This window comes from Pinus tabuliformis, chromosome J (genome assembly GCF_031772625.1).
Source record: "Pinus tabuliformis cultivar Carrire ecotype Pingquan chromosome J, CPIR1, whole genome shotgun sequence".
NCBI classification, from domain to species: Eukaryota; Viridiplantae; Streptophyta; class Pinopsida; order Pinales; family Pinaceae; genus Pinus; species Pinus tabuliformis.
This window is the reverse complement of record NC_142295.1, coordinates 1,128,887,097-1,128,900,826: the sequence shown is the minus strand read 5'-3', so window position 1 is coordinate 1,128,900,826 and position 13,730 is coordinate 1,128,887,097. Positions and strand designations below refer to the sequence as shown.

The 13,730-nt window shown below is 36.6% G+C and overlaps 1 protein-coding gene across 1 annotated transcript in view; it reads left to right on the top strand.

The window, feature by feature from the left end:
- Window positions 1–13,730, top strand: part of LOC149231046 (DExH-box ATP-dependent RNA helicase DExH3-like) — a 223,537-nt gene that overhangs the window by 53,902 nt on the left and 155,905 nt on the right. Inside the window, exon 5 of the mRNA XM_089379101.1 lies at window positions 1,605–1,700. Within this exon, the coding sequence (XP_089235227.1) occupies window positions 1,605–1,700 (96 nt within the window). The remainder of the gene's footprint in view (window positions 1–1,604; window positions 1,701–13,730) is intronic.

The window sequence follows — 13,730 nt, the reverse complement described above, 5'->3', positions numbered from 1 at the left end:
GTAATAATATCTATGATAAATTAGATTGTAATGTATTTGACCCTGTAGGCGTATTAACATCATTCATGAACTTGTCTAGTTTGAAATCATATGCTTTCTCCATTCTTAAATAATTTCCTTAAAGTGGATCTTCTTATCCAAGAATTGGTTTCTCATTTATCTTTGTTCGTTCTCTTTTATGTCCTTTTTATCTATCAATTAAGGGCAAGCATGACATATGTCTCTTTCTACTACAGGGAAAAAATTATAATAATATTCACGAGATAATACTGCATTTCACAGATGCTGATCATCATTCAAATGTGCCTTTCACAGGCCAAAATAAGGGACATAGCAACGTCCATTAAAAACCCCATCTAATATCCATATGAATCCCTTTGCCACTTTGCAAATACTGGGAATATCAATCGTCACTAATATATAAAAGCTGTATATGTTTCCAGAAAAACCAGGTATGCTGTTTACTAAAACAGTCCAGTTATACAAGCATCAGTACATAATTAATAATAAACCTGCTGGACAAACCATCGCAGAAAAGGACTTTATCCTTTCAGGACAATAAACTTTAAATGGTATTATATGGAAGACTGATGGACATTCAGAAGTATGGCCATTTTTCTACTCTGTAATGATCCATTCCCCTTGAGCTATAAGCCATAAGAACTCCAACCTTTAATAATCCATCAGCTTGCTGATTCCTTTCATCATAGATATGGAGGAAGGAGGATCTATTAAAACCTGCCAATATTTGCGTGATCTGATCAAAGGACTCTAAAGTCAAATTTCTCAATATATGTTCTTCTTTAATACATTTTATGACAAGCACAGAGTCCCCAAATAATTGAGGATTGTTTACACCATATTCTGCTGCTAGCATGGTAGAAAGTTTTGTGCCATTAACTGTGTAATTGTTTGATGCTGGACCAATTCCTGATTTGAAGCTAATGGAATGAGTGCCATTCGGATAAACTATTCCCCCAGCTCCTCCAATTGAGGGATCACCCTGTGTGGCACCATCAAAATATCCCCGAGCTCCAAACTTATCCATGAAGTGTAGAAATAGCTGTTTGTTTAGCACAATAGACTGTTTTATTTTTGTAGTAGTTATGCTTGGTCAGTAGATTGACAATAGATTGTCCTGTGTAAATAGATCGACAATGTCAGAGAGCTTGGTTTATATTGACTAATGCACAATGTCATCCCGAATTAAGTTTATAATGTTTCGGTGTCTTTCAATATATTGGCAATATAATTTGCAATATCATATAGCTTGGTTTATTTTGGTCATATTGGTGTAAAATAGATTGACAAAATCATAGAATTGGTTTATTGACTAATGCACAATGCCATACTGAATTAAGTCCATAACGTTTCAGTGTCGTTCAATATATCGGCCGATCTATTTGAGGATTTTTTTATAGGTACTAGATAAGTATTTTTATCTTGAAATGTGTTAAATCTTCTTGGGGTTTCTGTGGCATGTTATCCAAATCTACTTTGGTTGATAAATTATATTTTTTGTATCTGTCAATTTGGAGCAATAAGTACGCAACAAATGTTAGCATGGTATATGGAAAAGCTTGCTGAACTTGTTCACTCTACAGGAAACACCTGAAGGCCAAAAGATGCTAGATTTAAGAAGAACTCTTCCTGCTTACAACGAGAAGGATGCATTGCTTGAAGCCGTGGCAAGGAATCAGGTTTGTTAACTCATTCATTGCACAATAATTTCTATGCAGCTTAATTGAAATGGACTTGATGGGCTGTACCTTTCCTTTGTTGTATGGGTTGGCTATTTAGTATATTGATTATTTGGATCACAGAAGGGTCTTCTTTATGATGCTTTTGAGCTCTTAGATGTTCTTACAAGTAATTCATTAATCTTTTTCTTTCTTCTGTTTTGGCACCTTGTCCCCAATCTTATATTTTTTTCAAATAGGTGTAAAGCTACTGGCACTAATTTTGCAGAAGTATGATAATTGTCTACTGACAATACAGTTGTAGGGTTTGGTAAGGTGAACAGTTTCACTATTGTCCTTATTCATGGGTTAGTCTGTTCAAGTCTCATGGGAGTTGTAAAGTGCTTACAGACTACTTGTGTAATGGGAGGGTCCTTGTGGAACTGGAAGCAACTTCTTTACAGAATATTAACTTTTCCGGGTTAGCAAGCATCAGATATCCATCGTGTTTTGTATAAACTGTCAATCATTCTCTTTCCTTCTGCAGTGTCAGTGTTGCCACTTTTCTACTTGTTACAATTTCTTTCCGTACATATACATCTCTGTGCAAACAATTTTGAAGAAATTTGATCACGATCTTTTCAAAACAAAGTTGTAACATCTCCATAGCCTGATGTGAAATTTTCAGGACTTAATTGACTCATGTCCCTATGATCTCAATCAAAGAAGTAGATTGCTGAATTTAATTAATGCTGAAATTAAATTTCAGATCATAGCATTAGTCACACGAGATAGAAATTAAAATGGTGGCATAAAAAACAGTTTCACACATATATAGATAATTACTCCTTCAAATCAGCTTTTCATTCATTTTGAAAAATTTACAAGGAAACCTCCACCAGCTGCTAGAATAAACAGCGCTGCATGAATACTGAAAAAGACCCTGAACTGACCTTGTACAGCCTGCTGGAAAAAACCAGAAACAACAGAAAAATGTTGTACAATCTATCCATATGCACATACAAGCATGCCCGTATAACTGTGTTGTTGCCTAAAATGTAAGCCAAATGTGGGAAAATTTTCCAACTCCACAAGGTATAATCTTAGAAGCTCAACACTCAGAGCAGGGGCTGCCACCTATTCCCTACTCACTCTGTTTAAGCTCTCTCCTAGGTAAGCTAAGGGGGGTAGTCCTTAAAGGATGAATAATGAAGGAAAACTTGCTGGAAACAACAAATTCTAGGAGACTGAGGGCAAGGAAATTACTTTTCTAAGTAACTTGAATTTAAGGATGTTTTAACAAGTGTGATTATAAGATGAGCAATATATATTTTAACAAGACGAATTCCAATTAGATTAATATGGAAATCAACAAGATAAATAAATAGAGACCAGTGCCTTAAATATAATGCTCAGATATGAATTATAACACCTGCAAATGAGATAATGATATTCCAAGTCACAAGATAAGCAAAGCTGCAAGACAAGATATTAGTACAAGAAAATGGCACAATTTCAAGGTGTAGCAGAAAATATAGCTTGGAAGAATGAAAGAAACTTGTACTTTGTTTCAAAGAAAAATGCTCAAATAAATATGACAATATCAAACACAACGAGCAAGAAAATTTAATGACAAGTACAAGAAATTTTGCAAGTAGAGTAATGATGCTCACAATTTAACAATATGCCCGAATGAGAGAAAGCTAGATAGATGAATGCAAAAAAACTATGTGAGATGCAAGATCTTGGTTAATTTTAATTAAAGTGGCTAATATAGATGAACACCTTCTCCTCAATTGTTTTGAAGCAGGTCTTAAACAAAGTTGTAGAAAAAACTGCTGAGGAAGGAGGCTAAGGCCTCATTAATGATACCTACCCAGGAGTTCTAACAACCCAAGTGCCTTCATTCCTACAAGGGATTTCCCACAACAGAACTGCAAGGTCATTTGTTTTAACCGTTGAGTAAGGGTCAAACTTCTCAAATTGAATAGTGGAGAAAGTGTTCCTAACTTTCAATTCAACCAAGCTTCTGCTTGGAGGTAAATTTTAGGATGCAAATCTAAGTCTAAGATGCAAGATGAAAATGCAATGCTTCAATGAGACACAATAATATCAAGATTGCTTCAAGGAAAGTAAAATGCCAATATGCTTGTAATTCAAAATGAGATAGATACTTCAAAGCACCAGATTACTAGCTTATGACAATGATCAATGAAACAATAAGGAATACTCAATGAAACAATGATGATTAGATGTGTTGGAGCAAAATCTCACAATGCCTTTAAACAATAGCGTTCTTAAGATGAATTTTCGCTTATTTAGACAGTTGAAATAAAAAAGAATTATAGAGAAATCACACTTATAAGATGGCAAATGAGATTGCTAACAAGAATGCTTAGAGAAACCACTTAGATCACAATTAGCAATTACAAAAAGATATTCCAATGCTATCAGATTAGGCTAATTAGATGATGCAAGTTAATGAGTGTAGTTAGGATGCAATGCAAAAATGACAAGGTCAGTAAACTAAATCTAAGCTGCCAAACGAGTACAATGGCCTCCCTTTTAAATAAGGAGACGAGATACCATGGGATTGAGATCCCAAGCTCCCTCAATACAAAAATGCTATTTTATTATTATGATGCTGTCAGGCCAGGGTAACTCCACATTGAACGAGAGACAAAACTGATTGATTTTATTCATTAGCTAACACATTATTTATATACATACATATGATGGATCAGTTCATCTTCTAGATGACTGTCCAGTTCACCCATCCGTTTCGGATTAGGTGTCAACATTCCCCCCCTTAATCTGAAGGGATGTTGGTGAGTCCAAGCATCATTCTGAATCTTTCAAGCTTTTCTCTTCCAAGCGCTTTGGTGAAGATGTCTGCAATTTGCTTGTTTGTGGAACAATGACGGAGATGGATTGTTTTGGCCTCAACATGATGTCGGATCAGATGATATTTAGTATTGATGTGCTTAGTACGATCATGGAACTTTGGGTTCTTGGCCAACTTTATTGCAAATGTGTTATCAATCATGAGTGGAGTTGATTGTATTTGTTTTACCTGCAAATCTTCAAGAATTTTCCTGAGCCACACAATTTCTTTCGTTGCTTCAGCTGCTGCCACATATTCTGCTTCTGTTGTGGAATCTGCTGGTACTGATTGTTTGTGTGATCTCCAGGAGACAGCTCCTGATCCAAGACTCATAGCATATCCTGAAGTAGATACCCCAGTTTCTTTGTCTCCATCGAAGTCTGAATCAGAGTATCCAATCAAGTTGAAGTCGTCCACCTGTGTATACTTGATTCCAAGGTCTTGAGTTCCCTTCAAGTACCTTAGAACTCTTTTTGCAGCAGACCAATGTCCCTCACAAGGCTTTTGCATAAACCTGGAGAGGATTCCAACAGCAAATGAAATGTCTGGTCTGGTAGTAGTGAGGTAGATGAGACTTCCTACAAGCTGTCTATACTTTGTTGCATCCTCAAATTCCTTTCCTTCAATAGATGTGAGCTTCAAGTTTTGTTCCATTGGAGTAGAAAGGGGATTGCACTCTGTCATGCCAAATCTGTTTAACAAATCTCCAATGTATTTCTTTTGAGAAAGAAATATGGACTTTGGATGTTGGGTTACTTCAATGCCAAGATAGTAATGAACATAGCCCAAATCAGTCATTTCAAAATTTTTCCTAATTCTTTCTTTATGGATGCAATATAGTTTTCATTGTTCCCTGTCATTAAAAGATCATCTACATATACCACAAGATATACAACTGTTTTGCCAACTTTCTTGACAAATAAAGTTGCATCATCAAGATCAAAATGTTTGAAGTTGAGTTTCAGAAGATGCTTAGTTAGTTTTTCATACCAGGCTCGTGGTGCTTGTTTGAGGCCATACAAGGACTTCACAAGTTTGCATACTTTGTGTTCATGTCCTTTCACAACAAATCCTTCAGGCTGGGACATAAAAACATTCTCTTTTAGATCTCCATTCAAGAATGCAGTTTTTACATCCATTTGATGGACTTTCCAACCGTTCTGAGCAGCTAGTGCAAAGAGTGTCCGGATGGTGGCCCATTTTGCTGTGGGAGCAAAAGTTTCCTCATAATCGACCCCTTCCTTCTGTGCAAAACCTTTTGCCACAAGCCTAGCTTTGTGCTTGTCAAGTGAGCCATCAGCTTTGTACTTGTTCTTGTAGACCCACTTGCAGCCAATTGGTTTGGTTCCAAATGGAGGATCAACTAGCTTCCAAGTGCCATTCTTTATGAGGGCATCATACTCCTTCTGCATCGCTTCTTTCCATTCATCATGAGAAGCAGCTTCTTTGAAGGAAGTTGGTTCAAAATCTGTAGACAAGTTCAATTCACAATCATAAGTAACATCCATATCAACAGGTGAATTAGAGTTATCTACATCACCTCCATCTTGTCGGTTTGTATTTCTGGTTCCTGTTTTTCCAATTTCATCAGGATGAACACTTTCAAGTGTCTTTGTCAGCCACTTTGGGGGACCTTTCTGAGATGGTCCACGCTGTTCTGTTGATTGAGTTGGGTCTGAATCAAGATTGAGTCTCCCAATTCTATCAATTACATCACTTAAAGCGTCATCCGTTGTTGGAGTGTCATGCAGGGGAGATTGTTCTTCAGAAGAAGATTCCACATGTTGATCTAGTATAGGAATCCCCCCTTCAAGATGTGGAATCTGATTATCAAACTCTTGAAATGATTTCGGTTTTGTGAATCTATCCAAGCGATCAAGTTGCCGCTCAACAACACTGTCAGATTTGGATGATTCAAGAAAAATGACATCTCTAGATAAAACAAACTTTTTATTTACTTCATCATAAAGGCGGTATGCTTTAGATGTGTTTGAATACCCCAGGAAGATACACTTACGACTTCTAGCACCAAGTTTGTTTCTATGTACCTTTGGTATTAAAGCATAACAGGTGGAACCAAATATCCTGAGATGTTTTACCGAAGGAACATGTCCATACCACAATTCATAAGGAGTCTTGTTTCTTATAGCACTAGATGGACATCTATTCTTTATATATGCAGCACATAGAACAGCATCAGCGCAAAACATTGTCTTTACATTTTTGAAGAAAAGCATGGATCGTACCATATTCAAAATTGTTCTGTTCATTCTTTCAGCTACACCATTCTGTTGAGGATTATAAGGCACAGTTGTTTGATGTTTAATCCCATGTTGGCGAAGATAGTGTTCAAATTCATTTGATGTATATTCTTTTCCATTATCAGTGCGAATAGACCCAATATGAGATTGTGCATCATTTTCAATCCATTTATGAAAATTCTTGAATGTTTGAAAAGCATCAGATTTGTTCTTCAATAAGTAAACCCAACACATTCTGGTGTAATCATCAATAAATGCCATGATATACTTATTTCCATTTGCAGAAGGAACAGGCATTGGACCACATAAATCTGAATGAATAAGTTCAAGCTTCCTATGTGCTCTTGAATGTGAATCATGAAAAGACTGTTTGCTATGCTTTCCTAGAATGCAAGCATCACATTGTTTATGTTTTCTAGGAATTGTAGGCAAACCAACAACACCATTTTTCTTCAACAAGCGGAGACTATCATAGTTTAAATGTCCAAATCTAGCATGCCATAATAAACTTGATGGAAATATATGAAAAATGCTGTGCATGAGCAGAGGTTCCTTGCAGTTTAAGAAGTCTTTCTTCTTCTATACCCCTCATGACAAGTGAATGGTCAGATGCCTTTCTTACCTCAAGCTTTCCATCAAACATATGAATGGAGTGACCTTGCTGGCGGATGTGGACCAGGGACAGCAAGTTTCTCTTGAGCTGTGGGAGATATAGAACATGATCCAGAAGAAAGTCTGGAAGACCAGGCAATTTAAGCCTGACTGTGCCAAGCCCTGATGGCTTGATTTTTGACTGATCTGCAAAGTATACTACTCCATCAACATTATCAGTGAAATCTTCAAAAAAATCTTTCCTATGAGTCATATGACAGGTTGCTCCTGAATCAAGCAACCAGTCATTTTTCGAAGAAGTAAGTGAAGCATTAAACAGATCTTCATTTACTCCAATGTTACATTGTGCCTCAATATAGTGAGCGGATTCAGGTGCTTTACCTTTGTCTGTGTCATCAGTTTTACCTTTCTGCTCATTTCTTCTCTGCTCAATCTTTTCCCATGGTAGCTTGCATGTAGAAGCATCATGAGATCCATTTTGTTTGCAATGAATGCAATGTAAGTCTGCCTTTTCTTCTTGAGGGTGTCTGCCCCCCCTGCCTCTGAAATATCTTCTTCTTTCTCTTGAATGCATACTGTAACGAAATATCTCTGCTGATAAAAAAACTTTCCTTACGTTACAGCCTTCAAATCCCTTTAATGTGTGACAGAAGGCATCAGAATTTCATTGAAATATTATAACACTTTGTGCTTCAATACAGCATAAAAACAAACTGTGCAAATGTTCTGACTGATATGACTTTGAATGCTTTTGAAACTGCTTATATAACCCCTTTGAAAAACTGCTTACAATACAAAAACTGCCATCATAAATACATATCAACGGCACACATTATACTGCCATTAAAATCATTTCTCTTGTCATTCTCAAACTTTTTGAGATGAATCAGGTTTAAAGTCATATACATAAACAAACTGCGCAAGTCATTTGGTTATATGCATAGTCAAATTGCGCAAATCATTTACCATAATCAAACAGAGGTGCAAAAGGCTCTCATTTCCAAACACAATTTCAATTAAAATTTGGAAGTGTGATGGCTTCGGCAGCTTGTAAAGGAATTTTCTGAGTCCCAATAACTTCATAAAACAACATATCACAAGCATACCATGTAGGAACGCATCAAAAGGAACGCATCAACGCTTCAATACTTGAATATACTTCTGTTTGCTATGAAAGGAAGTGCATCAGAGGAACACTTCAACACTTCAACACTTGAAATAGCTGTTGTATATGGGAGAGCAGCGTATAACCAGAAGCAACTGAGAAAAGGAACGCATCAACGCTTCAACACGAATATACTTTCTGCTTGCTATGAATGGAACGCATCAGAGGAACGTTTGACTCCTCCCATCATTTCCAAAGGCCGGAAAATGGAGATGGGGATGCTGTGTCGCAGTGATTAGAGACTGCGTACCAGTGAAGGAAATGAAAACGATTTGGGTTCCGTACATTCCATTTGAAGACAGGCTTAGTTCAGTTGAGCGGTTGAAAACTCAAATCGTTACTTTGCAGTGTACACAGCGAAGAGCTGCTTTGAAACAGTTGAAACTGGAACGGATTAAGAAGTATGAGTATTGCCTACTTCATTTTTATCAGCCACTGAAAGAAGATGAGATTGAACAAGACGCAGTTGTTCAAATTATGTATCCTATGGAGCCTCCTGTTGTGTGCGATTTTGATTGGGAATTTGATGAGGCAGTTCTTACAATAAAAACTGAGCGAATAATAAGACTGAGGTCTCTTCTTAAAAACTGAGCGATACAATAAAAACGCAGCAATACACAGTTCTACCATACGCAGTAATAAACCACAGTCATATTTCAACGCAGCAATACACTGTTCTACCATACGCAGTAATAAACCACAGTCATATTTCAACGCAGCAATACACTGTTCTACCATACGCAGTAATAAACCACAGTCATATTTCAACGTAGCAATACACAGTCATATTTCAAATGAGATGGGGGTAGAGTAATAAACCCAACGCAGCAATACACTCTGAAATTGGATGTCTCCACTGAAACTCGCTTCGCACTATCCTATAGCCATTTGGAAGATTTGTTTAATCTGTCATAGGACCGAAGTCATACTGAAAACGCACAAGACCAGGGAGAGGCAGAGGACAGAGGACAATCGCAGAAGTTAATCAATGCACTAACGTTCAAGGGCAGAGGCACAGATGCGCAGAGAAAACAGATGCGCAGTCTCTCAGGACAGAGGTTTCATGAGGGCGCAGAAACCTGGCAGAGGCAGGAGTTACACTATTTTGGGACCTGTGCTCTGATACCATGTCAGGCCAGGGTAACTCCACATTGAACGAGAGACAAAACTGATTGATTTTATTCATTAGCTAACACATTATTTATATACATACATATGATGGATCAGTTCATCTTCTAGATGACTGTCCAGTTCACCCATCCGTTTCGGATTAGGTGTCAACAGATGCTACAAGAAAAGGAGGTCCTTCAAGACAAGGAGGAAGGACTCTTTTCCGACTCAAGGAGAAATACAATGATAAGGATATTCAGTGACAATTTTCTCCTCAAGCTTGCAAAGTTGATCCACTTACAAATATAATTAGAGACACTGCGAAACCAGGGATAAAATAGTCTCAAGATCACTGCCTCTAAAGAGATGATGAAACTCAACAAATGCTCACAACTTTGGTGATCTAGGAGCAACTAAGATTTTTGGCCTAGCTTAAGATTAATCTCAAAATTTAATTAAGTTCTTAGATGAATTCTTATGGTTCAAGGATCAAATGTCTTTAAGGAAAAAGTTGTTTAAGCCTCTTTCAAACTCCTTCTCGCACCAGGAAGAAGACGACTCCTTTAGGAACTCTCGGCTCTTAAGAAAATGGGCAAAATTACAAGCGGTTTCCTCTCAAAATTTTGATGGACTTCGTCTCAACTTTTGCAAGAGACGCCCTTCCAAATCTCTGATCTATTCTCACAAAAACAAAAGGGTTAGTGCATATGATATTATAATAAAAAAACCAACCTCTAAACCCCTGCCTAACAACAAAATAGGTCCCTTAAGCCAGCGGCCTCACAAGAAACTTCTCGTTGAGCTACAAATGACCAAATTTGGTAGGAAATCTGTTCAAGAAAATTGCAAAATTATAGGAGACAAACTCTTGGAGAAAAGCTTTGAATTTGCAATGTAAATAACCCTTAAACCCTTGGAAACCCTTCAAACAAATGATTAGTCTCTTCAAAGTGGAATAAGGGTTAGTAGATCAGAATCGATGCGTAAGGAATAAACTTGAAATGCTTGCAGCTTTTAAGAAAATTGAAGAGTAATAGCTTGCGGCCCTCCCAAAATATTTTGCAATTATATCAAGGTTAATATTTGATGAATTTCTCTAAAAATTTCTTATGTCAAACCTCCAAAATGATTTGGTTCTCCTGCAAAACAAGCATTAGGATAACCACAAAAAAAATCAATATTTGAAACCCTTGCGGCCTTAACAAGTTTGCAAGAAAATTCATATATAAAACTTTTATGAAGAGCCTCTCCCAAGCTTACGACTTTTTACTAATTAAAACCCTCGGCTCTACAAGATAAGATGTTAAAACCCCAACGAAGGCCTCAACCAAAGTTCCAAAAAGATTTTTGTAAGTTGATCACTGTAGGATTTTAGTTTTTGAGCCAAGATCCAAGCTCAAAAGCTTCTCGGCCTAGGAGATAAGGGCTGCAAACAAGATGACTTAAAGAGATTTTTGATGTTCCTTCAACAGAGGAAATGGTTTGGCCCTCTAAAATTTAGTCTCGTTCCAAGGTTGATAGGCCAAAAGACCTGCAAAAAATGTTAGTAATGAAACCCTTATCTCTCCACTTCATATATGCAAGAAACCCACGTTAGAAACCCAAAATATATACAAAGATATCTCAAAAATATGTACTAGGGTTGGAAGAATATATATATATACAAAAATCTGTTTACAAATTTATTTACAAATTTTACAATGAAAGGGATAAAAAAAATATTTCCAATAATTTACAAATTTAATATATGGGTATGAGGACACTTCCGCCCAAAGATCAGAAAATATAGCTCTAGAAATAATAGATAGATCTATGAAAGTTATTTAAAATAGGTGAAAGATTTGATTTGTAAATAGATGATCTTGGTAGAGTAAAAGGCAAGATGAAGAAACTCTGTTCAGTGTGATCTTATGATAAGCCTTTAAGAGATCCACTCTGGGTTCTTAGTTATTATGTGCCAAGTAGATGGATGGTTCAAACAAGAACTTCCCCAAATGCCTGGCTTGAGTACTTAGCTGATTCAAGCAAGAATTTCCCCAAGTCCTCGATATCTGATCAGAAAAGATTTTCTACACAACTTTGAAAGATTTTGTTAGATTCATAGGGATTGGATGGCACAAAGAGAAGGAGCTCTAGTGGTTCAAACAAGAATCCACCAAATCTACCCAATCAACTATGTTTCCCCAATCCAAATAGAGGTAGAAAACAAGCGACCAATAAATCCAGATGGCTAATGAATATAACAATTTTAAAACAATAGTAGAAATTAAAAGCACATTTCAGAAAATATTACCATAACAAGCTGAGAAGAACACCATAGCTTTACCCCAAAGACTTTTTCTTTTATTAATTAGAGAAACATTGCAGAGCTTCCAGAGCCAAATTATACCATCCAAAGATGTCTACAATGAGGAGCTTTAGGCTCTATTTATAGAAGAATGAGAGATCTAGATCCCCCTCCAAGTGGAAAATGGCTAGGTCCAAGGATGTGCACAAATTTGACTTGATCCCGAAGAATAACAGTTAGTTGAAGCTTTATCAGTGCCAAAATTTAATCCTGTCCCTTGATCTGGAAGAATAAATTCGAATTTGTTGAAGAAGGCTTTGATCTCGGTCCAAAAAATAAAATTTTCAAAATTTTCTCCTTGAAAAACCCCCCTTCAATTAACCACCATGGGCCAAATTTTTGATTATTCTTAAGAAATCATTTTCTTTTCTTTTGATAGAGGGCCTCAAAAATATTTTCCAATTTCTTTCCCCAAAATTCCCTCATTCAATTTAACCACCTGGACCAAAAAATTTGATTTTCCTTGAGAAAATATTTTTTCTGGTCCAAGAAATTTTTTGTGGGATTTTTCTGCCTTGGAAAAGAGTCCTTCAAATTTAATCTTCCTCGGGAATGTCTTCCTTTTCCAAAAAATTGCTTTTCCACTTGGAGAGAAATTTATTTTCCATCATTTTAATTTTTTGACCATTTTCTAGCGAATTTTTTGCCCTTTTTTTGTCGGAAAATAAAAAATAAAAATAATTTGAGGGGATAGACATAATTTCACCCCCCAAAAAGTGTCTAAATAGAAAGTTGAGGTGTATAGGTTCTAATTATGAGTACTCATTCCCCCATCAACTTCTATAGACATTACATTTTACATTTTACATCAAAATAATTATTAAAATCCTGACCAATGGGAAATTTTAATAATTAAAATTAGACACTTAGACTTACCAAAATTTTCAAGACTTCAGACATGACATAGCATGATAATTTACATCGTCTCTATACACTAGGACTCACTTAAGACATCACCGTCGAGCCCCACCCTAGCTTGGGGTATGCTGGGCAGAAAAAACTCTGCCAATTATAAGGGTTTATAAAACACAAATAATTGGTAGAGGGTAAAAAAATCCCTAGTGAAACACTTTGCTGAAAATCTTAAGCTTACTTAGGTTTTTTACATGACTTTAATAACATACTAGAATCATTTTTACATATGGCCTATGCTACTGGATCTGTCAGCCTTGGGGGCTGGATTCGTGGATCCCCAGATCGGATCCAGATCCGAATCCAGATTTGATTGGATCCGCGTAGGAACCAGTTTAAAAATGTTTCCTCCACCATAACACACATCCCAATATTCAAACTGCAGTTCATGTGATTTTAGGTTTTAACAATACAAAAAAAGTCTTTTACTCTGTTTGTATTCGCTGAATTCCAGTCCATTTGCTCACAGGAAAAATTCTTCCCCAATTAATGCCTAGCTTAAAACCTGGCTTGTAAATGGATCCGGTGGGTTGCTTGTACCCACCATCGCGGGGTCCTGCTGGCACCAATAGAACATATCAGTATTAGACAAAAAGAGTGTTAAAACTCTGGTTCAACGCTATAAATCATCTTTGTTGATTTCATGTTCACTGTACTAAACACAATCACGGGGAATACATTCAGGGCTATGGTCGCATCCTACACATTATTTGGTACTACTTACAAAAATATACAAATACTTCTTAGAAGGGTTTGGCGA